Genomic DNA, 26,526 nt, shown 5'->3' with positions numbered 1-26,526 from the left:
ACAGGGGATGCCTACAGCTGACACACTCTCATTACCATTTGGCTGGAATTACTGTGAAGGTATCCAAGGAAATGGAAATAATCTCTAAGAAGGAGATAGGCCAAGAAAAGTGAGAGGAGGAGGGAAAGGATTAGCTTCAATGGAGTTTATCATATGAGGATTCTTTTGTTCAGTGTGCATATGTGTGTGTAGGAAAAACACTGAGTTAAAGCTCAGAAATCATTCTTTTAAAGGGTTAGTAGTAGTCCAGGAAAGCAAAAATCATACTTAATTTGTGGCAAACAATTCCATCTGTCTTCTTTTGTACTTCTGTTAAGCTGAAAACTGTGAAGTACTTCATATTTGAAAAATATTGTTGAAGTGATGTAGCAGAATGAACCTATGACTTGCAGCCTTTTATTCTTAATGCATGTCCCTGAGAACACGCTTTCTATTAGTATCCTCCACCTTGCTTCAGCAGTTAAGACACAGGTTGTTCTAAGGATTCCGCCATCACTACTCTAACTGCGTTTGGGACACTGCAGGTTGCTCACTACCCTACCACAAAACTGAAATACTGGACTACTGCAGAACCGCCTGCACCATTTACAGATGCGCAGCAAGCACACGGTAAGCAATAAATGCAATCCATCTTCAGCAGTGGTGGTTTCATTGACACAGTGGCTAAACACCTACTAGACAATATACTACAAAAAGTAAGGTACCCATCCCTAACCTAATGTGCAGATTGCATTTTCACCCATATGACTCACATCTGCACCCTTTTAAAAATAATGCAGCTGGAATGTCAGTCCCGAGATAAGCTGTACTTAAAATCAGTATTCGAGAGAAGAGGTTGTTTGTGTCTATGATCCCTCCTCTATGAAAAATCAAAACTAAGGAAAACAGAGAAACTAGAGACAAGATACCAGGCCATCTGGTAACCCAGAGCAGGAAGGTTTTGGGGAAAACAAGACAGCTTCAGAGGGAGAGGAACAGATAGTACTGCAGTTCTAGCAAAATTCACTAACTTTTGAGGGCCAAAGCAGGGGAGATTTGGAGCTGCTGATGAGAGTCAAAGACAGAGTCAGTAAAAGAAACAGGAAACCCAGGGTAAGTTGTCTTTTGTTATAAGCAAAACTTGACTCAAACGTTTCTGGTTAGTTATCTGAAAGCTAAAAAAACCCACCAAACCAGAACACTAGTACAAACTCATGGGTTAAGATACAGGAAAATATACTAAACACATTCACACCAAGGATTTGTGTGAAATACAAAAGAAAATAAAGCATACCAAAGAGAACATCGTGCACTTGTCAACAGAATAATTTTTCAGACAAAGCCTGAATCTTGGAGGTTTAAATTAAAGACTTTGTCTACTAACAATATTCTAATGAGTACAGTCATCAACTCTTCCTGATAATTAGAATGCCTCTTAAAGGCTTTGTGGTTTCAAAACAAAACATCAATTGGGAAGTCATTAAAAGAGCATGACTTTAAGAGAATGAAACTTAATACAAGAACACTGAAAAAATGGTGAAAATACTTGTACCCCACAGACACTCTTCTTAACTCCTACTTCCAGATTTTATAAAAAGCACGAGGGATCTAAAGTCAGATTTTTCTACCCTTGAGCAGAATTTATTTGGCACTTATGCTTCATCATTTTTTTTTTTTAATCATCCATTTCTTCCTTGTTTGATTAGCTGCCAAGCAGTTTCAACCCCCAGCTTTAAAAAGGTTGTCTGGACTAGAATAGGCAAACAAAAGAGAACCTCTTGCATTCATTAGGATCACATCTGAACAATACTGAAACAGAAAACACCACTCTCCAACTCAGTTACAAGTAAAATACAAGTTTGTAAGGAAAGAATGAATGCAGCATTACCAACCATATCTCAACAGTATTCGTTCCTTGCTTACACTGTGATCACCCCGTTTCAAAGGGCATAGAGAGAAAATAACTAGAAACAAATGGCTTTAGTAATAAGCTCCTGATATATTTTCCTTGGCAGTGGACAGGCTCTAAATGATATCAGCGAGGACTAGGTGATGGCATAAGAGAACAAAAAGACTGAGATAGTTTGGGAAAAACCAAGAGAGGGTTATGGTACTCAAGAACAACAACAACAAGTCAATTATGATCTTAGCCTTTTTCAGAAAAAAGGAGTAGATAAATGAAAGAAATACAAAACTGTTTAAAAGTGAGCCTCACATACAGTACATAATGGGCCAATAAAGCTCATAATTAGAGTTCAAAGCTTAGAGATCAAATGCAGTTAAATACTTCTAGGAATAGGAAGGCTAATTTCTTGTAATTATTAAAATTAAAAAGCATATATAAAACATGTATGCTTCAAGACATCAGCCATCCAATACCTAAACTGGCCCATCAGGGTGGTACTCAAGTATCCCTCTAAACCATCTGGTGTTAGCTACTGTAGATTGCTGCCACAGTTACCACTTTCTTCTATGCACAAAAGAACCACAACGTACCTGTACTTTGCTATAAGCATAAAAGCTTGTATAAACTAATCCACTTGGAGCCCTTGTTTCCAGTGCTTGCTCCCAACATTTTTTAAAAACATTTGAATGACCAAAATAAACCACAAAGAGCAGTTTTGACAGGTAACATGGGTCAAACCCACTAAGACTGAACATGGTTTTCTGCAGTACTTGATTAAACAAACTTACAGATGTCTGGTTTGTTGATTCCAAATGGACTTGCCTGCAGAACAGATGCTGGGAACGTTCACAGACACCTACAAGACCAAACGTACATGGCACCTTTACATACCTAAAAGCCGTTGTCAGCAGTGTTGGCACTTGTCAACTTTAGAGCCAGTAGCCTCATGTATGTACTCTAGTCTCTGTCCAGCAGTTGCAACAACTTTCTTGTGGTTACTTTTAGCATAGATCACTTTGACAATCTACCTCATGACAAATGGTTGGGTTTCCTTGCAACGCAACTGGGCACCAACCTGTAAAAACAGCTCAGGAGCAGCTGGTTGGAAGTGTCTGATGCTGACTTGCCACCAAAGCCAATGTATTATATAGAAGAACAAACCCTTAGGTATCTGAGAGTGAGAAAGGGTAAGACACCGTGCACATCTTTTGAAGACTAAGCTGTCAAAATTATTTTGGAGATGCCTAAGTGGATTGGGAGGATCCAGCCCTTAGGAGTATGCTCTTAGGAGCTGGCCTAGGTGGCACACAGTTCTCTATTCCTGAATTAATTGGTGTAACATTTTGTACCATAGATAAGCCTTGACAACCATTTGGTTGAATTCAAGTGCTCCTCACAGCCGCCTGTAGCAAAATAATTTGGAATTCCCCATCACATACATGTATGTCCTGAAGCTGTATGGACTAGTTGGTTAGGTATTTCCCAGAAGGTGCAGGAACACCATACTTGCACCTCACAAAACTAGGGATTTCCCAGCTCTGCGATGGAAGACTGTACTTTGGCAAAAAAAGCCACAATAAACACACTGATCTATGTTTTACAGTTGAATGAGAATATAGATGTGGTTTATGAAGGAAACGTGGCTGCATGTAGAGGAGACACCTTTAATTCCAGAAGTTGAAAACAGTTTGAAGGTTTTCACATGGAGAAACATGCCCAACACTTACAGTTTGGAACAAAGCTAGGAGTAAATTTAAAGCAGTGGGAAGACTCACACTTCCCACAGCAGAATCAACCCTAAAGTGGTTAACCCACAGTCAAACAGCAAGCTTTTGGCACATTCAGAAAGAGCAAATGTTCTCCCAAGCCTTAGATCAAGGCATTTGTCACAAGCTCATGCCTCCTCTCCAAACACGGCCTTTTGGTACTTGCTGCATTCTCAAAAGTCTGGAAACAAAAGTATATACTTTTTTCTGATACGAGAATGAATTATATACTACCTTATGCTAGAAAAAGCATCGTGTTAACTAGTAACAATGAACAAAATAGGTTTCCTTTCCACAAAGTAGCTTTAATCTCATTAAAAAGTATCTGGATCAAATAAAATGTAAAACACTAATAAAAACAGCATGCATTTTGAGCAACTAGCAGGAAGGGGAGAGGCAGGTATGTCTCACTTTCCATATTCCTCTACAATCATGATACTCTCTCTTCACTGACTTAAAAAAACCAGCAGCACAACCCTAAAACACAGAAACAAGTAAACAACACATTCAAGAAAAAAAAAAAAAAAAAAAACAACAATAGCCATTTCTCTCTCTCTCCAGTATTGATTTTACTATGAATTACAGCAAGAACTACTTTATTTTCAGTATGGGCTTAACTGCTATTACACCACAAAATCATAACTGAGCTTTACCTCAGAGCTGTAGCTATTCATCCTTCTGGTTTCTTTCACTCGGACAAACGTCTCACATAGCTCACACACCCCAGCGAGAGTGAGCTACAATCAAAAACTCTGACATACCAAGCACGAAGCTCTGTTTTATTCATGGTACTTTTGTTTGCCAATTAATTTGAAAGCAATTCTTACAGTGGGAAGAGTAGCTTGGCTTGGTTAAGCTGCCGTCTTATACTACACAGTAAAAGGACGGAGGCAAAAAAAAAAAAAAACCCAAAAAAAGGCATAAAAACAATCGCAGTTTCTGAAGCATCAAGGTCTTTGGTGCCATTCTAACCTCACAATGTGTACACCGGTGTAACTTTATCAGCTCCACAGGGATGATGTCATCTTCTCCAACAGCATGTCAGTGAAATAAGAAACAGGTCCTTTCAACGTGCAAGAAGGCCCAAACCTTTTGTTTGGTTTTCAGTGCTCAAGCCCTCCCCTGTTGATAAACTAGCCCTGCTCTATTTAAAAGGGGAAAAAAAGGACTGAGTATTGGGGATGCATTCAAAAGGCAGTCCGTGAAAGAGGAAAGAGTTTTGAAATTCTCCACAGGCGCTTTGCTGTTGTAGTTAGTTGGTGCACAGCCATGGCAACCCCAGGTGCCCCGGGGCATCCCTGTGGCCATGGAGACCCCTGCTTCTCCTGCCTCCAGTCCCTCTGGCTGAGCTTTCACTTCCCGGAGAAGAAAAGAAAAAAAGAAAAAAGTAAAAAAAAAAAAAAAGGGGGGGGGGGGGCCCAAGAGGCAATATTCGAGCCCATCCTGGCTGTGGTCCAAAGGAAAAAACCCAAACAAAACACAAGCCAAAGATCCACAGATTGGAAAACTGCTGACAACCTAAGTAGTAGGAAGTTTCTGATGATCCAAAAGCCATTGTGAAGCCCAAATAAAAAGAAAACAACAGCTATGGTTGTTCAGCTTGGCCAGGCAAGGAATAGCTGACTCGGTCATCCTAAACCAGGAGAGGAATGCACCTTTTTGTCATGCATGAAGAAGGTTCAAAGTAAGAAATTAAAAATACACTTTTCCCCTCCACAAAAAAAAAAAAAAAAAAAATCAGGAATCATTTTCTCTAAGCATTACTTCAGTGCAAAGAGCAACTACGCATACGAGGACATTCCTACTCTTTCTTCCTTTTTCGAAAATGATACTTTAATTTCTACAGCAGCGGTATTTCAGGTTGGGGTTTTTGTGTCCTTTTTTTCTGAAGCATTTCATTGCTCTTCACTAGTAGAGCAAACATGCTGCTAGCTTTTACGTTTAAATACATGCTTCAAACAGTTTTCAGGTTATTTGGGTTTAGACAGAGAAATAAGCCCCAGATGTTTCACTGAGAAGGTTTTCCACAAGGAAATTCATAGCCCTTCCAGATGTCTCAGATATCTAATAGTCCCAACTTACTTTTCCTACACAACAGCCATGAAAATTTTCTTTCCAACAAGTTGCTTATGGGATTATTATAAATGTATCCATAGGTTATGGGTACAGACTGCACCAGATAGATTTAGGATCATTTAACAGAGTAAGCAGCAATTAAGTCTTCCCAGTCCTTACATCTTAGAAGTATTTTGCATATTCTCTATCCTTGCTTGGTATACTAAAGCAAACAAAATTTGACAGAATGAATATAATTTAAAAAATACACAATCTCTATTTGCAATTACATGAAGTAGGTCAAAATGAGGGCTTGTTTTCATTTCTATAAGCCTTGTAAATTACTATTTTGAGTGGACAGTCTTGCTGTAGCTTTAATGATATGAAGATCTATAAAATCTCTTTTAAGTGATAAGATGCAGAACCCCTAATGGTCACCATTTTTTAGTAGCCAGTATGTCATGTCTCTGCTTTTCCTCATCAAGAGGTAACCTTCCAATGTCTTGTAGGCAATAACTGCTGCCTCTTTCTCCCCACCAGCACAGGGACTAACTACCTTTGCTAACATTGTCTCTGTACCACAGTTATCAGCCATCTTCTCTCTCAAATTTAGTGTGTTAACATGATCCAGTTAAGCTATCAGCAAGCATTCCTGACATTCAGCCCTGAGAGCTCCTACTTCTATTTCAGACCCGAGTAAAGGCTCACGTACCCATCTAAGAAAAGAACACTACTTCTCTTTGCAGCTTTGTCTTTTGCTTATTTTAGACTTTTTTTCCTCAGAGAGCAGCATAAGAATTCTAAGCAAGCAACACTGGAAAGAAAAATTAATATCACCTGCTTTTTCTTAAATAGGAAATACATCAGCTGCCATCTTGGGCAGCACTATACAAGACTGGGTTTACAGGTTTATTTAACATATTCTTGTCTGATTATTCTGGCAGCAACATCTCCCACTCCTCATAGATGTACAGGCACAATTCCGAAAGAAGATACTGGGACTGCACATGGCCACCTGTAGGGACAGATAGATTCTGTGCACACAGATTTCTCAGACTGCCGAAAAAAATATATTAGGAAACATCAAACAGGAAAAGAGGAAGGTCCTGATTTGTAGGGAGCAAACAAAAAAGTAAGCGTTCTCCCTCACTGGAATGAGAGTCGGATCTCATCATAATCATGGCTATACACTGACCTCTCATTCTCACCATAAGCCCAGCTCTTCCACAAAGCTGCACACACAGTCATCTTCAATACCTCCTGCATCTCAGAGCAAAGTAGAAAGCTCTGGCAATCTAGCATACAAGGATTTGCTTAGAGTATGTAATTTTGTTTAGCTCTGAAGGCAGTTTGTTCTTGTCTCAATTAGCTGTTTTCCTTGAACACATTCAGAGAAGATAATCTTTAACAGAATGATAGCGCTTTTTTTAACAGACTAATGGCAAGAAGTCACATCTTGAGCTGCACTAACAAAAAATTTAAACATCTTGATTTTATGTTTATTAGGGCACAAAACACTTTTAGTACAAGAATGAAATCTATGATATTTCTCTTTTACTCTCTTCTTTTCCAGTTAGACATAATGTTCATGATTTGAAAATCCACTATGTTTATAATAAGAAATTACACTGATGAGTAACTGCAAGCCCTATGCACCAATAGAAAAGTTAAAACACTCAATTCATTTGTCCCGATTGCCCTTCCAGAACCATATGAAAATATTGATTACTAGTGAATAAATATAGTCCTTCTTTAGAAACAACTTATTAAATAACCGGGGTCAGGGGTTGTAAACAGCCTATGGTATAGATCTGCAGTCAATTTCTACTATACTTTGTAATTGTTATGTAAGTGGTAACCTTGTCCTTACACTGGAGGGGAACCACGACACAAAGTTCAGCGTTGCATACAAAAGCCAGCAGTGCTGCAAGCACGTGACAGAAAGAAATCCTGCAAGCAAAGCTTTGCTATTTAAGCTTATGTAGAATCTTTCAACCCCAGCATTAGGCTCCCCCCATTAGCTTTGGCAATGCTGGTCTTCCTGTCTGTAGTAGACCAGGGGAGCAAAAATCCGCCTACAGACAGTGTTTGCAACCTTGGCCGCCACAGGCGCTGGATCCTAAGTTTCAGGACCTTGCCTGGTCTCTGCCTGCCTCCCTCCGCCTGCCCCTTTGCTACACTCAACCTAGAAAGATGGCCTGTGACCACAGGCCCCCAGCATGCCAGAAAAGCTGAGGTTAGTGGGTCCTGGCACAGACAGACCCTGTCCCAAAAGCAACCTTCACATCTCCAGTCTCGCCACAGGCTGCCTGGGCAGAGGCCGGAGCAGCAACCACCTCAACCTCTGTTAGGCGACGATCAAACTGAGTGAGAAACAGTGCCAGGCTCTAAAGGCACAGCTGGCCACTCTCTCCAGACAGCTGTCAGCGAGGGCAAGGAGACAGCCCACGTGACAAGGGTGTAAGGACACATCAAGCTCAATAACACCTACATTTTTGTTTGGGTGTTTTTTAATTCATTTGAGTTTTAGCAGATTCATTTCATTAGCTTGAGTTTTGGTTTAAGACCTGATGTGGTCCCCAGAGACCTCCTGTCAGTTCTTCAGGAGAGGCAGTCAGAGGCCAGCCTGTGCCACAGCCAGCGAGACCTACAGCTCCTCTGGAGAACTTTAATCCATCACTGGATTAAAGATTTCAGCCATTAGGCATATGCAGTAACTTTTTTATCCCAACAGTACTGGGATGGTCTAGATTTTAAAGATGTACGTGCACCTTAATGGCCCTGTGAGGTGTGGGGCGAACAGGGCTCCCTGCTAAGCAAAGGCAACCGTCCAAGCAAGTGCGACAGAAACGGCTCTCAGTCACTCAATTTGGCAAGACACCGAACGAGAAAACCGAATCCATAAAACAGCAACAAAGCCTACATAGCTTTAGGGCACAGAGGGTCACGTTGCAGAAAGGCATATAAGAGCACCTCAGCATATAAATGAAAACACAACACGTCAGGGGCTGACCCAGGCGTCCCTCCTTCCCTCCCGCTACAGCCTTGGTTGGAATTCAGCATCAGGTGATACAAGTCACATTTGAGAACAGTGGTACATTCAGCACAAAATATTCAAGAGATTCTTTTCCCCAGTCATAGACCCTTTTGGTACACTATGATCATCTTCCAAAGAGTGGAATCAAGTCATTCAGTAATTTCCATTCCTGAAGGGTCAGCCCCAATTGCTAAACAACGGTGTCATGGTAACAAGCTGACCCTCCCTTGGCTGGAAAAGACATAGTGGTTGCCGAAACCTCAAGAGGATGCTAAGAGAAAGGAATCTATATTCATTACTGTCTATGGTTAAACTTGTGCTGAGAGCACTTTTGGTTTACAAATCACTCTGGTGAGTTACCCTTAAATATGTAAAGCTTCACACAGCTCTATAATCTTTGGTAACATTTCGTTTGCTTGCAAACCTAAAACAATATAAAAAAATGCAAAATTCCATGCAAAGCCTATCGCAGTTGCTGGTTTACTGTTACACAAGCCTAAATGATGGCTCGTGACAAAACAGCCATTCCAATACCAAGTAGGGTGTATTTTTTTCCCAGGATGGAATATCAAGTTCAACAGACAAGTACAAACCAGAAGCTGTTTAGTCTTACATTATGAAGACTGAATAATTTGACAGCATCATCAAAGCACACTAACAAAGGGTAACAGACAACAGAAGTACATAATCACAAGAAAAAGCAGGATAAAGGATGGATATCAGCTGTGCTCAAAAGGCACTAAGTGGCAGTTCAGTAATCAAATAGTATCTACAATATGTCTGAAAGAAGTACCTTAGTTCTGGATAATAAAACAATTACTGTAATTTACACAAGGATAGTGTTACCACAGAAACTTACTGCTTAAGCCGTTGCTTCACTATAAAGATCTCTTGGAAAAATAACGTTCAAGAGTCCAGCTGAGCCATACTCATGGCCCACTAGTCCACTGCATCCACTTCAGATGACTCAAACTTCCAAGAGAAATGCCTCCTCTGACCCATATCTAGAAAACCTCAGTGGCGATAGCTAAGCAACTAAGAAAATGGCTTCCAAGTACCAGTCATCCATCACCATGCAATGGAGACACGCAGAAAAATACCAAAATCACTTATTGTAAGGTCTGGTCTGGAGTGAAAGTATTAGCCAGCACTGCATCATCAAGAGCATGGAAAAAATATCCTCACCTCTGACAACTGTCCCATTACAATCTGGTAAATAAGACTAAAATTAACTAAAATATATTTGCATTGAGAGCACCTTACACATCAAGAGTCTCTCACTACATATGCCAACATGGTGTGTTCCTTCAAGTATTTTTGCAGGCAAATCTCTTCCCATCATTCATTTTCTATGGTCTCTCCCAAAAACCTTGTTCCCAAATCAAATGTTAAGATTAATGTGATATTTTTATATATGTTCCCATTTATATGTTCTTTCTTTACTTTCTTCCAATTTAAGTGACTTAAATTGCTATAGCAAAAATTTATACTATTTTTTAAACTGAGTTCCTACTCATTAATATGACTCCAAATATCGCTAGTGTTCTAATAGGAAATACAATTAAAAGGCTCCTACGTCCATTAAAAAAAAAATACATCCCAAAGGCAAGTCTCATTAACACCTTCCCTGTGTGAACTATATAATTCAACATGCCAAAGCTAGGGTGATCGCAGCCTGTGTCATATTGTCAAACATCACCACTGTCCTGTACATTGGATTTCTATTTTTAATACAAATGTGGAATGGTCCACTCACATGTAACAGTGACAGCACTCTCCCGAGAGGTAAGAAATGGAGATACAGGTCCCTTCAGGCAAAGGAGGAGACTGAACATTGGCAAGAGCTCCGTTTCCAAATCAACTGCTTAAGCAGGTATTGACATCCCTGTCATGACAAATTCTGTAAAAACTTTCATCCCAAAATCTTTTCCAACAAAAGTTCAACTAACTGCTTTCAAATATGTGAGGTTTACACTTGAGAAAAAAAAATAGTCCATCTAGATACAGCTTTATTGCACTAACTGGGCATTTTTACTACATTGAACTAGTATATTAAAACCATAACTTAAACACGTTTCATCTAAGATACATTAAAAAGACACAGCAAAGTGTACTGAGTTTTCCTCACAGCAAATTTAGACACTTGCTGCTATGACACTGATGAAACTGAGACATAAGTATTTTTCCTCCAGACCAATAAAGCAGCTGGAAACCAATTCATTTGTGAAATGAGTTGTGAAAGTTTTCTCAGGGGCTGGCTCAGGTATAACACTTATTTCAGGGAAGCTGGAAAGACTTAATACTTTTTGTTCCAAATAATAGATATACTTCTTTAACCTTATTTTCACTTACAGAAGCTTGAAGAATTTAAAGACAGCAAAATAATTCCCCTGCCCTCAAATCATAAAATAACAGAGTAAGTACAAGCCTATTTTCTCCTGGACAAGAACAAAACAAGGTGCCAATAAAAGCTTGCTCATCAGCTTAGTACTTTGTTTTGCTTTGTATGGCTTTAGGAGACTATGCTAAGGGCACAATATAACACCCAAAGGAGAACTGCATAAACAAAACGTTAATGCTAAAATCTGCCAGCAGCAACACTGGTATTTAAACTTCACGCCAATTTTGCCATTAGGAGACATTCCACTTAAGACCTTCTCCTGGAATCCCATGCGCCGCTCCCCTCCGGCTCGTTGGGTGCAGGAGCGGGTGGGTGGGTGACGGCCCACGCTCCAAAACCTCTCATGTTTCTGGGAAGAGGATATGGCTATTGTCCAAGAGTTAATACAGGAAAGAGAGTATTTATTTTGCATTCCCCATTCTGCCACAAATGTATGCGTGCATCGAAGAGCAAGGTAGGCTTTGTCTGTATTACACAGGTTTTGTTTGTTTTTTTCTTTTGCACTAGTAGTAGCTCTACCAGTTCTATCCATCTGTGTATAAGGGCTTCAAAGCCTTAACCTTCCTCAACCTCAAGCAGAAGCTCTTCACTCAGTGACCTCAAAAAAACCTGCAAGTCAGATTTATGTTACCCAGTGCAAGCATCTCTGCAACTAACAGTACGTTTCCCAACAATAACTAAGTAATATGGGCATGAGTACACAAGGCTTTCAATATTAGGTTTTAATACACAGCTTAAATGTATAGTTTCATTACTAGCTCATCTTTTTCTTAGCACTGCAGGTTACAGCAGCACCCTCTTCATAGACAGCCCTCCAGAAATTGCTTCTGAGAATCAAGAAATTACAATACTACTATTTCCAGGTTTTAAATAAGCATTTTTCTTGAAAAACTACAGCCTCTCTCCAGGCTAGTTTTCTTCCACTGTTACCTACAGTGGAAGAAAGGAGCAGGCCTTAGTTACTTGAGACAGTTGTCCCATGCACAAAATACCCATCACTATGGCTTCATCCATCAAGAGTAACAAAGTAGTTATCATCAATGGCCAAAATCTGTCTCCTTGAGGAGGCTGACTCACAGTGATCTGCACACCACCATCACTTGAAAACTGAGCTTGTGCCTCCGGCTACAGAGTGCAGGCTGCAATACTAAAAAAACCAGCAGGGGAATGGTAGGAAGAATGAGAGATGGCACAAACGTTGCTTCACTACGTGTGCCTTTGTAATTGCCCAAACAGCAGGATGTGTTTGTATAAACATTCTGTGGCTGGGGATTTGCACTCACCTCCGTTCTCCGCAACAAAAACAAACTGAACACAGTAATGAGCTTCAATAGCACCTGATTAAGGATATAGGTTTTTCCGTTTCCATTAGTAGCTCATAAAGGTGGACACTAATATGAGCACCACTCAGGTCATTGCCCAGTGGTGACAGCTTTACAATCAAGCCAAAATAGGTTCCACTGCAACAGCAAATATGAGAGTCAAATTCCCTGGCAGGACAGGCACAAGGTTACACAACTATGCTGTCACAGGCTATGGTAAGAACACTTATGCCAAATCACTCATATACTTCCCCAAGCAGCTAATTACAATTTCTCACAACAAATCCTATCAATATTTAACAGAGATATCAAAAAATAAACAGGGGTTTCGGTTTACTAGAATGGATTCTCCTGCAAAATGTCTTGACATAACACCTATTCACAAAGTTACAACTGACAAAGTACAGTCTACAAGAGATACTAAATTTGGCTAACAACCTGCTCATGATTGTATTCCTGCTTCCGGGCCAGGAAAACTTTATAGACCTTCCCTCTTTTTTTTTTTCTTCTTGTGTACAATCACCCCAACTCCATCAGTCTTTGGTTCTCTTAGGAGTCCACCTACAGAAAGAACTCAAACCATACAAACTATTAGTAGCCACATGGAAATGCAGCACGAGATCAGTCACTTTTATTTTAAATCGTGAACAAGCCAGCCTGTTAAAAAGTAACATGCGGGCATGACTTCAACTTCAATATTAACCTCCGGTGACTCACCTACAGAACACGCTTCAGTCTTGACTTGACTGACTTAGAAGAAATGGACAAATAAGCAACATGAGAAAACAGAGGTAAGTATAATATTGATTTGATTGCATCTACATATATACACAATCAAGAAAGTAATCTCTTTACAGTAATTGTTTGTGGCTTATTTTCCCTTCCCTGATTTTAACATCTAAACACAGAGACTGAGTACTTGGCAGCCTGCATCCCATGCTGGTTCCTTCAGAAGAATTCACTGAGGAAAAAGGGGTTTTTTATTTGACTATTTCTCCAACTATATTTTATGAGTTGGTGCTTAATTATCTCGGAGATTTAGATTACTGTTTTTATTTCAAGAAATCTAATTTGGTGGATGAAGAACATGAGCGCATAATTTTAATCAATCTCCCTAAAGACTTCTTAAAATAACACTAGCTGATGACTACTCATGAGATAGCAAGCTATTCTCCCCTCACCAGCTGCATATATCTTTCTGAAATATTTGCTGGAATATCAGTGACAAACCATAACAACATAACGGAAGTAAATATAGCTCAACTTACACTTCACTGAAAAACACTTCTAATCTCCTTTTTGTCACTCAAATCACACCTAGCCATAATGATTTCCAAATGCTATGGTCTATTACCAGTGGCTTTCCCACAGAAGCAACATCAATCTAAAGAATGGTTTTAAGGCAAGAGCATTCTTTCAGCAGCCTACCAAAACTATTGAAGAATTTAATACAGTAGGTCACTGAGGTGTAACCATACTAGCCAACTTCACCAGGCTAAGAAAATACCTTGTTCAACTATAAAATCCTAGAAGTCGCTGGACAGCATTCTGCTTATTGCCTTTGTCAACTTTTAATTACATCATATTACCAACAAACTGCCAAAGCAGAGCGCAACTGATAGCGTACAGCATGTCTGAGTAAAGCCTATTTTTAGCCTGCAATTCAGTCAGCACTCTTACAACGGCTAGGATTAAAGCCCAAGACAGCCACGTTGCTGTATATAGGCCAATGCAATTACATGTTGAAACATGTTGAGAGAACGTGATGGTAAACTGGAGTCAATGTTGGGAGGAGCAGCACTAGACAGACAGTTGCTCTGTGCTAGCAGATATCTCCATTGGCAGAGCGTGCACTTGCATCTCGCCTGTCTTGATTAATAGTCCACAAAGGAAAATATTAAAACAAATGACAGTTTTACTCCAATTCCTTCCAGTATAATTTAGTGCTCGTGAAAGACAGTCAACATTTTGGCAGCCCTGAAAATCAATATCTTTTTACCTTCATTGGCAGCTGTTCAGATAACTTAGCTTTGTCAACGCTAAAGCAGCCCACTTCAATCCCGTCCTGAAAATACTGCCACTGAGGAGACAACTCGGTCCTCATCCTGCATGGTCCTAAACTTCTGTGCTGAGGTAGTAGTTACACAACTTGTTTTGAAACAGCATTTGCAAGGATGTTTTTAAATATCTCTCTTTCATAACACTGAAAAAACTAAAAATATTTTAAATTTATTTTCTTCAAGTCAAGGAGTTTTTATACATTCAAGTGTTAACTCTTAATTAAAAACATTAAGATCTTACTGTCTTTTTAATCTTCAGGAGTCACATTTTCAGGCTTTTCCCCCTGCAACTATACAGACTTCTTTTAAAAAATGAAAAAAGCTAATCTTGCTGTGTAACAGACAGCTTCAGACTTAGGACCTACAGGCCCTAATATTTTGAGACTGTCAAAAAAAAAGTGATACCACAGTACAATCACTTATCCTCTAGGGTATAGCTAAATGATGTAACAAACAGTAATGACCTTCATACACTAAAACTGGAGCCGAATACTAATCAAAGTGAGGAAGAGTAAGGCTGTGCTTCATTACCAGTTTCCCAGGACCATTAATCTTTTCTGATACAGCTTCTGAAAACTACCCTAAGCAGTATTCTCTTGCTCTTCAGATGAACCTTAGGAGATGTTCCATTCAGACCCTTTAATGAGAGAGAGAGAGAGAGAGAGAAAGACTACAAGGAACACATACACATTCTGAAGACTTTCAAGCTCCACACACATATAAATTAAGGCACACCTAAGTAGCAAAGAAAGAATATCTGCACCTTGAGATAATTCTCTCCATTATCACAAGCTTCCAGATTGCAAACTTACTACAGGTGGTTGTTTCTCCAAAGGGCCCTTTTTTTGAGTGCTGATCAGTTCTCTTCAGCAAGTGAAATAAAAGCACCAGAAAAACCGAACTCTGAGAATCTGAATAGTAAGTTCAGAAACGCAAAGATATGGGCATACCCTAAGCTTAGCATGAATTCACATTCATAACTGGTGGATTTTTTCATCCACATTTCAAAACCAAGCAAAAAAAGTCCATCAAGAAGACAAGAAACCTAAAAGCATAATTAAGTAGCATCTGAACTGAGAAACACAGCCCGAGTCTCAGAAACTATTCTCCTTTACTTTCTAAAAGATCAGGATTTTCTTCCACCACTTCCCCCCCACAACATTCAGCTTCATCAGAAAAATGGCTCATTTTCCTTCTTAAGCCAAAATTCAGTCTAAGAAAAAGCTTAACTACAGTAACATATACGTAAGGCAGAATAACACCCAGTAAAACCACCATACAGTAGCTGAAACAATACTGCAGACAAGTTAACTTTTTAATTAGGCTAAAAAAAGCAACAATTGAACTCAGCATCTAAACAAGAACACGTTACCGTCTATAAGGCAAGTATAACAAATCTAAATGCATTACTACCAATAATTCAAGCTCACTTCTGCTCAAAAATATGGAAAGGGGACATAAACAAGCAAACATAACAAGGAGTACTACAATATAAAATGAAGGCTGCATAAGACAGGAAGGGAATGCTTGGGTCACGGGCAAACAAAACAGTGGATACTAAATCCAGAAGAGTTGCACTTCTTTCTGCCTTGTACAGCCACAAGACAAAAACATCTCGTGTATTATCATCAAAGCAGAACAAAAAATTCACAGTAAAATGAGTCCTTCAACTGTGTCCAGCAATTATCATTGCAATACATTAATCATTTAGAATACTAACACAGGTGAAATCAATCACATCTGCCTGAAATAAAATACCACATTTTACTTATACCCTGCTTTTCCACTTGTGAATAAAGCCTGCCTACCTTACTTGCGCTCACTGGAGAGTTACAGGTCTTCTGCATTTATAAGAGAAGCTTGACTCAACTAGTAGCATGATACAGAGTACATGGAAGAAAGAATGATGAAAACAAGGAAGGAACACATGTAGAGACTGAAAAGCACAAATAGTGTAATTTGCCCTAGCAGTACCTTTTCTTCCTCAGGCACACAGTTATTAAAAAAAAAAAAAAAACTATTTTCAAAGCACATTACAGTTTCCTATAAAGACACCTAAAGGAAGGAGTTAGATGAAATGTACCTCATGAGGAGAAACTTTTGAAATTCAGAAGGCACTAGCCTTAGGACCAACACACTTTCATAACCAGAAACAGGTGAGTCTGCAGCTCACCTCCTTTCCTTGGCACTCACCATTTGCAGGCTTCTCAGTCCTTGCACCCTTTTGAAAATGACCAAGTTTAAAAAAAAAAAATACCACACCAAAACACAAAAAAAATCCCACAAATTCACTTACTTTTGATAGGCAATGGTCAACCACAGAGGTCCTCACTGCCTGTGAGACAGGGCAGCACAGATGAACCTCACAGTTTCAGCACCCTCCCCTTTCTTCTAAGGGTCACAGGAAATGGCACCATTTTCTTTCTCCCCCTTGTTGCTTATTCCCTCTTCTTCTCCAGCGGCTCATCACTTTTAATTGCTCAGGCCCTGCAGGATTGCTACACCTCTCAGGTGCAAAGAATAAAGCTCAACAGGTATCCTTAATTATCTGCCTGGCAAACCTGGGACGGGCGGGTCTGCCCCACCAGAGACACCAAGTCCTCCCATAAAGAGGGCAGAGGACTCCAGATTTTTGCAAGCCAACTCCCTCACAATGCTAGAGATGAAGGGGGAAAAAAACCCCCTTTGTGCATGGAGCCAAAGGTCATGCTCCAGGGACAGCTTCTGGAGTGTGGTAATAAACAGAGGGTAGATATGTAGCTCTTTGGATTTCTCCACTTCCCACAAAAAGCCAAGTGTTTCTGAGTACTAGAAGTCTATTTATGTCTACCCCACAGCTAGAATGGGGTCATCTCTGGTGCTTTGGAGAAAATTCAGAACTTCTGTTCCACCCTGACAAAAACCAGGCACAAGTCCCCATTTGGCATTTCACTAGCACAGATGAGATTCCTGTTGGTTTCCTGATTGCATGCCCTGCTATTATGCCCCTTCCTTGCAAACCCTGCTGTAAAATAGCCTCGCCGTAATGAAGTAAGAAAACAGACAGGACATGCTTTTTCAGCTAGCCTTACCTTGCATATGACCCTTGCATGAGCAAACTAGCTGGCACAGCTATGAGAGCTACAGCTACCTCCTTTGCCAGCCCCTAAATCATGCCAAGTGGTTCACAAGGAACCTAATGAGCAGCCCCACCAGAGAGGGGCCAGGAACTTCATCTTCTCCTTGCTGATAACAGAGCCATCAGAAAAAGCTAGACACAAAATCCCCAGGCAGCTCACCAGCAGCTGAAGCAGCTACTTTACCTCTGAAGCTGTTATATGTGGCTGCAATAGTATAGTTACAGTTCTAAAGAAAATACTTCTCAATTTCACTTACAAAGGTTGAACCGCTCATTAGTAAATCTGAGGCAACTAGCTTCAAAGAACAGCGCTGAAATGTCTCGTATTTTTATTTTTGAAACAGTATCAATGCTACTGACAATTACCTTTTTAACTGGCATAGTCTGTAGTTTCTAAAAGCAGAAGACAGCACAGAAACCAAGATGAAGGCATAACTTTCTTTCCTAAATAGGGAAATACAAGCTATCTATAAGTGCGTTTTATTCCAATATAATCATGCATGCTATGTGCAAGTGGAAAATTGTATTGCTTTATCTGTATCAACAGAGTTCAAGCAATACAACTGGTTTACCTACACAAAGCACAAGATAGTTTACTATTTTTGTGGCTGATGACCATAAAGCTTCAAACCATACATACCCCTCCACTACTGCATGTAATCACGTGTACCTGACTTGACTTTGTATTACAACTTGTTTATTTATGCAGCTTTTTCTCATCTTCCTGGTATCAAGAGTTTAACTGTTAGTAAACACAAGGCAACACTGTCCAAGTCTCATTTTTCCAAGTATATATACTTTGCCTTAAAAACCACTCTAGAACTACAACTAAAAGGGGATTAAACTGCTTTTCCAGTCACCCCTCTTTGCTACTCAGTCTACTGAGCACTATCATGTAAAATGATGACTGATATGACGAAAATATTGATAATAATGTGTTATCTTTGTTTAGCAATAGTGACTAGGCATCCAGGATCAAAATTAGCAATTTTCCAGGACTCTGTAATTCAAATAAATATCCTACTCATGAAATGGATAGAGGGTCAGTTTAGAAGTATGATTACTAAAGTCGAGTAGCCATAATGAAAGTAAAGGAAAAGGTCTACGCCTTTTTCTGTTTTTTTCTTTAAAGCATTCTTAAAATGCTGGGAATGACAGAATTACTTCTTTTTAAGCATTTGGAATTGGAAACTGCAATGCATTTTTTTAATATGTATGTGTTAAGCTGATGACATGTGGAAAGTGAACTTTAAAGTCTCACTCACCTTTACTTCAATAGTTTCATATGCCAGATGGTTGCAGATGTTTCTAGGTAGCTGGGCCTACTAGAGAGCTCACTGCTACTTTTGTCCCAACTTGTTCCTCTGCTAAAAATATGTAACAACATTCCTTGCTGTCTTATTAATAACTGTAATACAATATAAAGTTAATATTAATATAATGCAATGCAGGTGGTGTGGAAAGTGATGACAGAGGTGAAGTAGCTGGCACTCTTTCCTCTGAGCCGGTAATGAAGTAATATCTTAGCACATGGGTACAGCCTACTGATGCACTGCTTACCAACGAAGGTGTATAGCCCCAGGCCAGGCCACTCGGGGTCACCAAAAAATACATGACACTTTTTGAAAGAGTAGAGGTACCAACCTGTCCTGGCTGAATTCCAGTCAGAGAAGTGGACTGTAAAACCAAGTAGCATTGTCACAGGTGATAATGTGATGGATGGGTGACTTACAGCCCGACTGCCTTGCATACAGTTGCACAAGGCTTGTAACACTCATCCTCACAACCCAGTGAGTAAGATCAGACAGAAAGAAAAGGGACTGTCATTTAGACCCTAATTACTGGCAAGGTAGGATGGCTGTGCAAGCACTGGAAAGAGAACACTCTTCCTGAAAGTTTTTAGAACTTTTGTTCTTATTTGGGACAACACGGGAAGAAGAGAAGGTTGCAACATGCCAGGCCCCATGTCTTTCTCTGACCATTGCTCCACCAACACAGATACGGACTGAAGTTGTCATAGTCTCATGCTAACTGAAGCCATTAACAATCTTCATACGACAATTGAGAAGAAAGGAGAAAGGAAGAAAGGAAGTATCTACAACTGGTTTTGAAAGAAGACATCAAAATTGGTAACTGCAAGTACAAGACTTGGGGTATGATAACAGCAAGGTCTAACTTCTTCCTTTTCACCTCCTTTGTTTGATTACAAACCTCCAGTAAACACACAGTGATGCATGTTGCCAGAAGCTGCATCTGACCAACCTGTGATTTCAAAATTTAGCAGTACCCCAAGAGCTACCAGCACAATCACTCCCATCATTCTTGACAATGAGCTCTACAAAGACTCTTGAGCTATAAGCAGCCAAACTGAGAGACTTGTAAGAGAGAAGTGTCAAATTCAGGAATTAAATCTCTGGGATAGGTCTGCTCCCCTGCTTTTACAATACAGCTTTTAAGCCTAGATCAAACAACTGAACTGAACTATAACTTGCCCGAACTATAACTTGTCAGAAGAACCTTGCAAGAACTTCAAAGACCTCTTACGTTAAACTGCTGGAGATAAAGCCCAACGTTTGACAGTTACTTTGTATTTGCTGTAAGGGTATCTCTGCTCCTTTGAAGGCCCACACTGCAGAAGACAATAAGCTGCTGGAGACTGGGCAGCTTTTCACAGTTGTACTTTTGAGCAGGTGTTTATACTCCCCCAGAAGAGCGTGTTTCACACGGGACTCTGATGCAACTTGTGCTTTCAAGTCAGAAGACAGAGCTGGATCCTACCCCCTCTGCCCTCATAAATACTTCCCTAGAAATTTCAAGCACACACAACCACTACAGGGTCAATCTCTTGAAGCACGGGATTTTGTCAGCTCCAGAAACACTTCGCTAGATCCAGAACACTTTGGAAACCTCTTGCAAATAACTGTTATATTAAATCCTCTCTTCTCTCAAAGGATGAGAAAGGGCTGATGTCCACCTCCCTCAGGAAGAAATATGAAACACGTAGGCATCCTGACAGCCCTCAACTAAAATATTCCCCAGTCCTCAGCAGCGACACTTGCAGAAGATATCAGCCAGTTTCCCCTGCCTGAGGGTTCATTTTCCCTGGGACAATGATGATATTCCAGTTTCCATCTTCTGTTCTTCAGCTCCCATGAAGAGCTGAAGAACCCACCCAACCCATGAAGAGCTGAAGAACCCACACAACCAACCCAAAAATGCTCTCTTCAGAGAACACCTGCTCTATTTACTGCTACCTCCAGCAGGATCAGGATCCAAACCATCCTCTCTTCTGCTTCTGCCCAGCCTCTGTGCACCAAGGCAGTTCTTAATGCCACTGTGCTTCAAGGAAACCCACGGAAAGGGAGCCAGTTGGTAGGTTTTCTGCTCTCAGAAAACCTGAGGTGGATGCCAGGATATAGCCTGGTACTGAGTTCAATGCCAGAGCTGAGCTCCATGCCAGGACACAACCCAGTGGAACAGCCCCTGCTATCAATTTACATCACACCATGCCCCAGAGTCAGCCCTGGCTTTAATCTAGGGCTGAATCACAGCAGCTGAAGACGGAAATCTGGATGGTTTCTTTATGAATGAAACTCCTGAATCCCTCTAGTGCTCACAGGATTTATTTGCTTATACTACTGTTTTTTGAATGACGCTGTTCCCAATTACAAATTCTTGGAAGAGATTTAAACACAGAAGTTGCCTCCAGTTTTCTCAGAGGGAACAGGTCAAAACAACTATCCTTATAGCACTATATCTCCCCTTTCCACCATGACCACCAGGACACCATATGCACTGTGAGATTATTTTGCTTTTCCATTATTACACAAAGTATTTCAATTACATTTTCTTGATAAATTAGACAGTGTGATTTCCTATATTATTGTAAACATGTATTTCTTACAGAGCTGCCCCAACACTGAACAGTACTGTGGGATGTGAAAACAGAATATGGCAACATACTCAGCATGCTGTAATTATATGAATAAGTTATAATGAAGAAGATCTCTAAAAAAAGCACACCACTTGACATCTGCCATGTATATATATCCATTCTCCTGAACGACCCTGTGTCAGCAAGTCATAAGTATCAAGTAACTCAAAGCAATTCAAAACCAACAAACCCGAAGTACCAAATTAGATTCAAAGAGCATTATTGGCACTGGGCCTGAGCCACAAATTTAGATCCAGTTCTGAATTTTCCCAAGGTTCACAGAAATGGGCAAAAGGGATATCTGAATTCAGAGCCCAGACTAGATCCAGTTCTTGTTCATACAACAGACAGTAAGGGAGACCTAAAATCCTCAGAAACAGAGCAGTAAAAGCCAAATCCAAAATGGCACCTTGGGCAGTCAAATCAATATAAGCAACCCACAAAAGCTCTGCAACGTGGCTTAGTTACTCAGCAAGAATTTGTAAGGGTGGCTAAAAGTACCACAACAGAATTTGTGGTACTTCATTGCATTGGCAACTAAGATGGTGTGTCACCATCTAGCACCGAGGCACCTGAAAGCACGGGGGATACCCAAGGCAAGCGCTCCTGACGGCAGTGCCCTGCCCCGTGGGGTTCAGTTCAGCACATGTGCACCGGGCACGCCTGCTGCACACACAAGGCAGAACTGAGCACAACCCAGCGTACAGCAAGCTGCTTCATCCAGAGATACAGCTGTAGGGAAAGGTATGTGCACAGAGAGAAGTGGAGAAAAAAGGGTGAGGGAAGAGGTTACAATTAGGCACCTAATTCCAAGCAAAAGAAGGACTGCAGACACCTTTCTTCTCCGTTTTCCCTATATCAACCAGTTTAGGTGCTCCACCTCATCCAGATACTTGATGCATTCAGGGTGGTTAAGCCCATTCTAGCCAGCGTTCATGGAACTCAGTCACCGAACTTCACTGCGCTCCTCCACAAGAATCTAAAAACATTGCCACTCAGAAGACACTTTATAGATCTAGACTTGCATCCAGACTCAAGTATACTTGTAAGTTTAAAGAGAAGAAGTTGCAAAACGAACTATGAAAGAGTTGTAATTCCAAAGAACTGGGCTAGAGAAATTCTGCCCTTTGGAGTCAAACTATAACATTTGTTGGTTACAAAAAAGCTACTGACAACATACTATGACAGGTCAGAATGTCAAAGCATTTTTCATTTGAGTTTTAAATGGTTTTCTTAATAATTGTTTACAATATTTAACTTACAATGACTTGTAATATACAAGTTATTTTATTAACTACAAAAACACTGTCGTCACTACAAATTTCAGCTCAGCAATGGCGAAATCTGACACCCACTGAAGTGAGCTGGATTCCCGCTACTGACTTCACTCTCTCAAGTACATCCCACAGCAGTACCTCATCTACGAGGAGATGTACAAACCAGGCGGTGATTTGAAGGCAGCAAGTTGGCACATCTGTTCAGCGAATAAGTGAATATTCATCCAAGTCAAAAGATGACCACTTAAAAACTGATGAAAGAAAACTAGCATTGATCATTTGAACTCACTGGCAAAAAGGCCAACAGTTTATAAGATATCAGGAATGATTTAGACATCAGCATTACTATGTATTTGAGCTACAAACTCCTAAGTCTGTTTCAAGATGTTTTGCTCTAGTAACCATCAAGATACTAAATGGACCATCAATCCATTAGCTCACTAATTTTCAAAGTAATTAATCAATCAAGCCTCAAATGTGTCAATGTGAACTGACACCTGAATTTCAACCTAAGCTCTGCTTTGACAGCTGCACTCCTCCAAGATCACAAAGTTTGTCCTGATCTCTGGGAGAAATGGAGCAAAATCCTTCTCAGTCAACTAATGTGGTGACCTTCTAGAGACCAGGTGAACACAGTCTCGAGGAAAAGCTGCAGAAAGAATATCCCCACCTCCAAAAAAGAAAACGGAAAGCCTGTCCTTAAAAAGCAACACAAATCAGTTGGTTCTACAAAATCACACACACAAAGACGTAATGCCAAACACAGAAAGGCTGCACTGACTGCAAGTGCACACAAAGAACTAAGCTTTCAGTATAACTAGTAAAGGTAAACAAGTCTAACCAACCCTTTTTCTTTCTTCTTTGTAGAAGAGAGACGGCCAAGAAACATAATTAAGGCACTCTAGAAACAGGCCCTGGTTCTGCAAACACAAAGGTAACTGTAACCATGTAAGCAGATTGCAATGAGCCTGCCCACATCATTCCAACAGCAGAAACAAAATGTTTTCAAGAGTCAGAACCTCAGATTAACAAGTCACTGGGCCAGTACTTGCCTTTAGTGGAGTAGCTCTTTCAATAGCTGGGTTTACAGCACCTCTAGAGACTTAGGCCACCTTTCATCCAAAGTCTGCAAGTCCAGTTTCCAAACATTAATTAAACTTGAGAAACACGCTGCATGCTGAAACAAGGGGCAGAAGTTTAACTCATAGAAGTGGCCATGGATTTTGGGTGGCTCCTAAGACACTAAACCTTGGGGGGGTAGTTAGTATAGGGTTATAAAAAAAATGCCAGGACAGTATTCAAAGCAAAGTAAAAGCAAAACATAACACAGTGGAATACCCTTGAACATGAGGTTGAATTAACTGTAAATCCAGATTTTAAACTATCTATTTACTTCATTAGGTGTCGGAATCCATCCTGCCCTTCTTTTAATTAGCTCTGACTCCAAAAAAAGCCTCCCTTGAAAACAATGGGACCAGTCTCTGAATTGGGGACGACTGAGCACATGAAAACAGAATTGACCCAGCGCACCAAGAGCTTCCAAAGGTTTTGTGTGTTAGGCAGAGCTCTGTTCGCTGGATGCTGTATCCTTGGCAACTATTATGCGAGAAACCGTTCTACAAATGCAAAACTTCTGTCTGCTCCAAGAGCTTTTCTCTGAAATACTTTTATGGGGTTTTGGATACCCTTAAATCTAAGGGCACACACAGCCCTTTGTCATCTTCCTGCAAGCTCCCAAGAGCAAGATATAATACAACAAGTGACGTTAAGAGAGTATTTTCCTCCCACTTCATCAGGGAGCAAATAAAAGTTTTACAACTTTTACTTTGTTTTCTTCTGGGAAGAAAAAAGGAGTGGGCATTTTTCCTTTTTTCTTCAGTGCACTCTGCAGAACTAACGTGCAGATACAAGATAATAATGAAAGGACATTATTATTATGTCAATCAATGGCATCGCTTTGAAAACTGAAAATTCAAGGATCATGCCCGGGTGCCTGACTTCAAGGGCAGAACTACAGATGCCAGCATACGTATTAGAAGAAGTATGCAAGAAGAGATAGGTAAGATTTGACAAGGACTGTGGCAGTAACATGCTGCAGCTCTTCGCAAGAGGGACTAGTAGTACCAATTGTTTCAAGGGCAGCAGACACGCAGCTATTTTTACCAAAGCCCTTGCTGTAACTGCCTAGCTCATTAAACCTTACCACAGCAAAGCTCGCATCCTGCCTGCGCGACTGTGCTCCTCGCAGCTCGGCTGTCCTTAAACAACACGTTATTCCTCAATACCCCCAGATATTCAGAAGTCACTAGCAAGGGACAGGCGTGCAGTATTTGATACCCAGCTAGGGCTTTGGTTTGGTGGGGATTTTTTTTGCTCCCGAGGAAAACGCACAGCAGCTAGAGCTAAAGCAGAAGCAGTAGCTGCCCTTGAAGGCGTCTAGGAACACACGACAGCAGCGGGGGAGCCGCTCCGGCATCCCCCGGGCCTTCCCCCAGGACTTAAGGAAATATTTATACTGCCGGGGCGAGGGATAGCGCCGGCGGGGCACGGGAGCCGGCGGGGCACGGGAGCCGGCGCTGCGGAGCAGCCCCTCCACCGGGCGCCCTCCCCGCGCAGCCCCGCCGGGCGCGGAGCCCGGGCTGCCGCCCCGCAGGGGCCGGGGCCGCCCGCCGCCTTTCGGCCCGTCCTCCCCGCTGCCGGGCTCCCGCGGGGAGGCCGCTGCCCTTCGCCCGGTGCCCCGCACACTCCCACCCTCCCCAGTACCTTCTGCGGGGCGCGGAGGAGGCGGTGCACCCCGGCCAGCTGGGTGGCGAGCGGGATGTCCTCCCGGAAGGTGTACAGCGGCGGCCGGGTGGGCTCGGGGAAGTTGGTGCTGTTGAAGGGGTCGGTGTCATCCAGCAGCTGCACCCGGCACACCAGCGTGGCCATGGCGCATCCATCCACCGCCGCGGCCGGGCGCGGCGGGGGTGCGGGCGGGGGAGCGGGCACCCCCAAGTCACGACACCGAGGCGCTGCGTGCGTGCCCGCCGCCGGCTGGGAGCGGCACTCCCCTCCCGGCCGCAGCCTCCCCGGCGCAGGCTGGCTGGCCGGCCGGCAGCCTCCCGGCTCCCCGAGCGAGCGCCGGCCGCCTCACAGCCGCCGCGCCTCGGGGAGGCGGCCCATGGCCCCTTCCCCGCCGGGATCCACGAGTGCGGGCGCGCTTCAGGCCGAGAAAGGAGGCGGCGCCGGAGCCGCGGGGCGCGGGCAGAGCGGCAGCGGCGGCAGCAGCTCCCCCATGCCCGGCCGCTGCGCGCCGAGCGGGCAGCGGGACTGCCGCGGCCGGCACAGGCAGCCCAGCAGCGCCGGGCGGAGGGCGGCCAGCGCCCCCCCGCGGCCACCGGCGGCGCCGCCCTCAAGGGCGCCCAGGCGGCCCCCTCCTCCCCCGGCCTGAGGAGACCTCCCCGCGCCGGGCGGGAAGGAGAGTCCGCCCGGCATCCCCCGCCTCCGCCCGGCGGAGGGGGAAGAGAAAGCGAGCGGGGCTGCTTGCCTCTCCCGCTGCGGCGGGGGACAGGGAGGGACCCTCCCTTCGCAGCCTCCCCCCTCCCCTCTCAGGGCCGAGAGACCTTCGCCTCAGGGCGGAATAGCGGTCGCCGCCCGGGCGGGCACCGCGCCCCGCCAGGGCCCTTCTGGGG

General features: G+C 42.2%; 1 protein-coding gene across 13 annotated transcripts in view; it reads right to left on the bottom strand.

Moving 5' to 3' along the window:
- The window catches only part of FHOD3 (formin homology 2 domain containing 3), a 413,703-nt gene extending 387,544 nt beyond the window's left edge, over positions 1-26,159 (bottom strand). For all 13 annotated transcript variants that reach the window (XR_012774388.1, XM_075494120.1, XM_075494122.1 and 10 more), the window contains exon 1: positions 25,619-26,159. Coding sequence is in view for 12 of the 13 variants with exons in the window: in XM_075494120.1 (XP_075350235.1) it covers positions 25,619-25,783 (165 nt within the window). In the remaining variant the exon portion in view is untranslated. The remainder of the gene's footprint in view (positions 1-25,618) is intronic.
- Positions 26,160-26,526: the final 367 nt, after the last annotated feature.

The sequence above is a fragment of the Mycteria americana genome, chromosome 2, assembly GCF_035582795.1.
Source record: "Mycteria americana isolate JAX WOST 10 ecotype Jacksonville Zoo and Gardens chromosome 2, USCA_MyAme_1.0, whole genome shotgun sequence".
Taxonomy (NCBI): domain Eukaryota; kingdom Metazoa; phylum Chordata; class Aves; order Ciconiiformes; family Ciconiidae; genus Mycteria; species Mycteria americana.
This window is presented reverse-complemented; position numbering and strand designations above follow the sequence as displayed.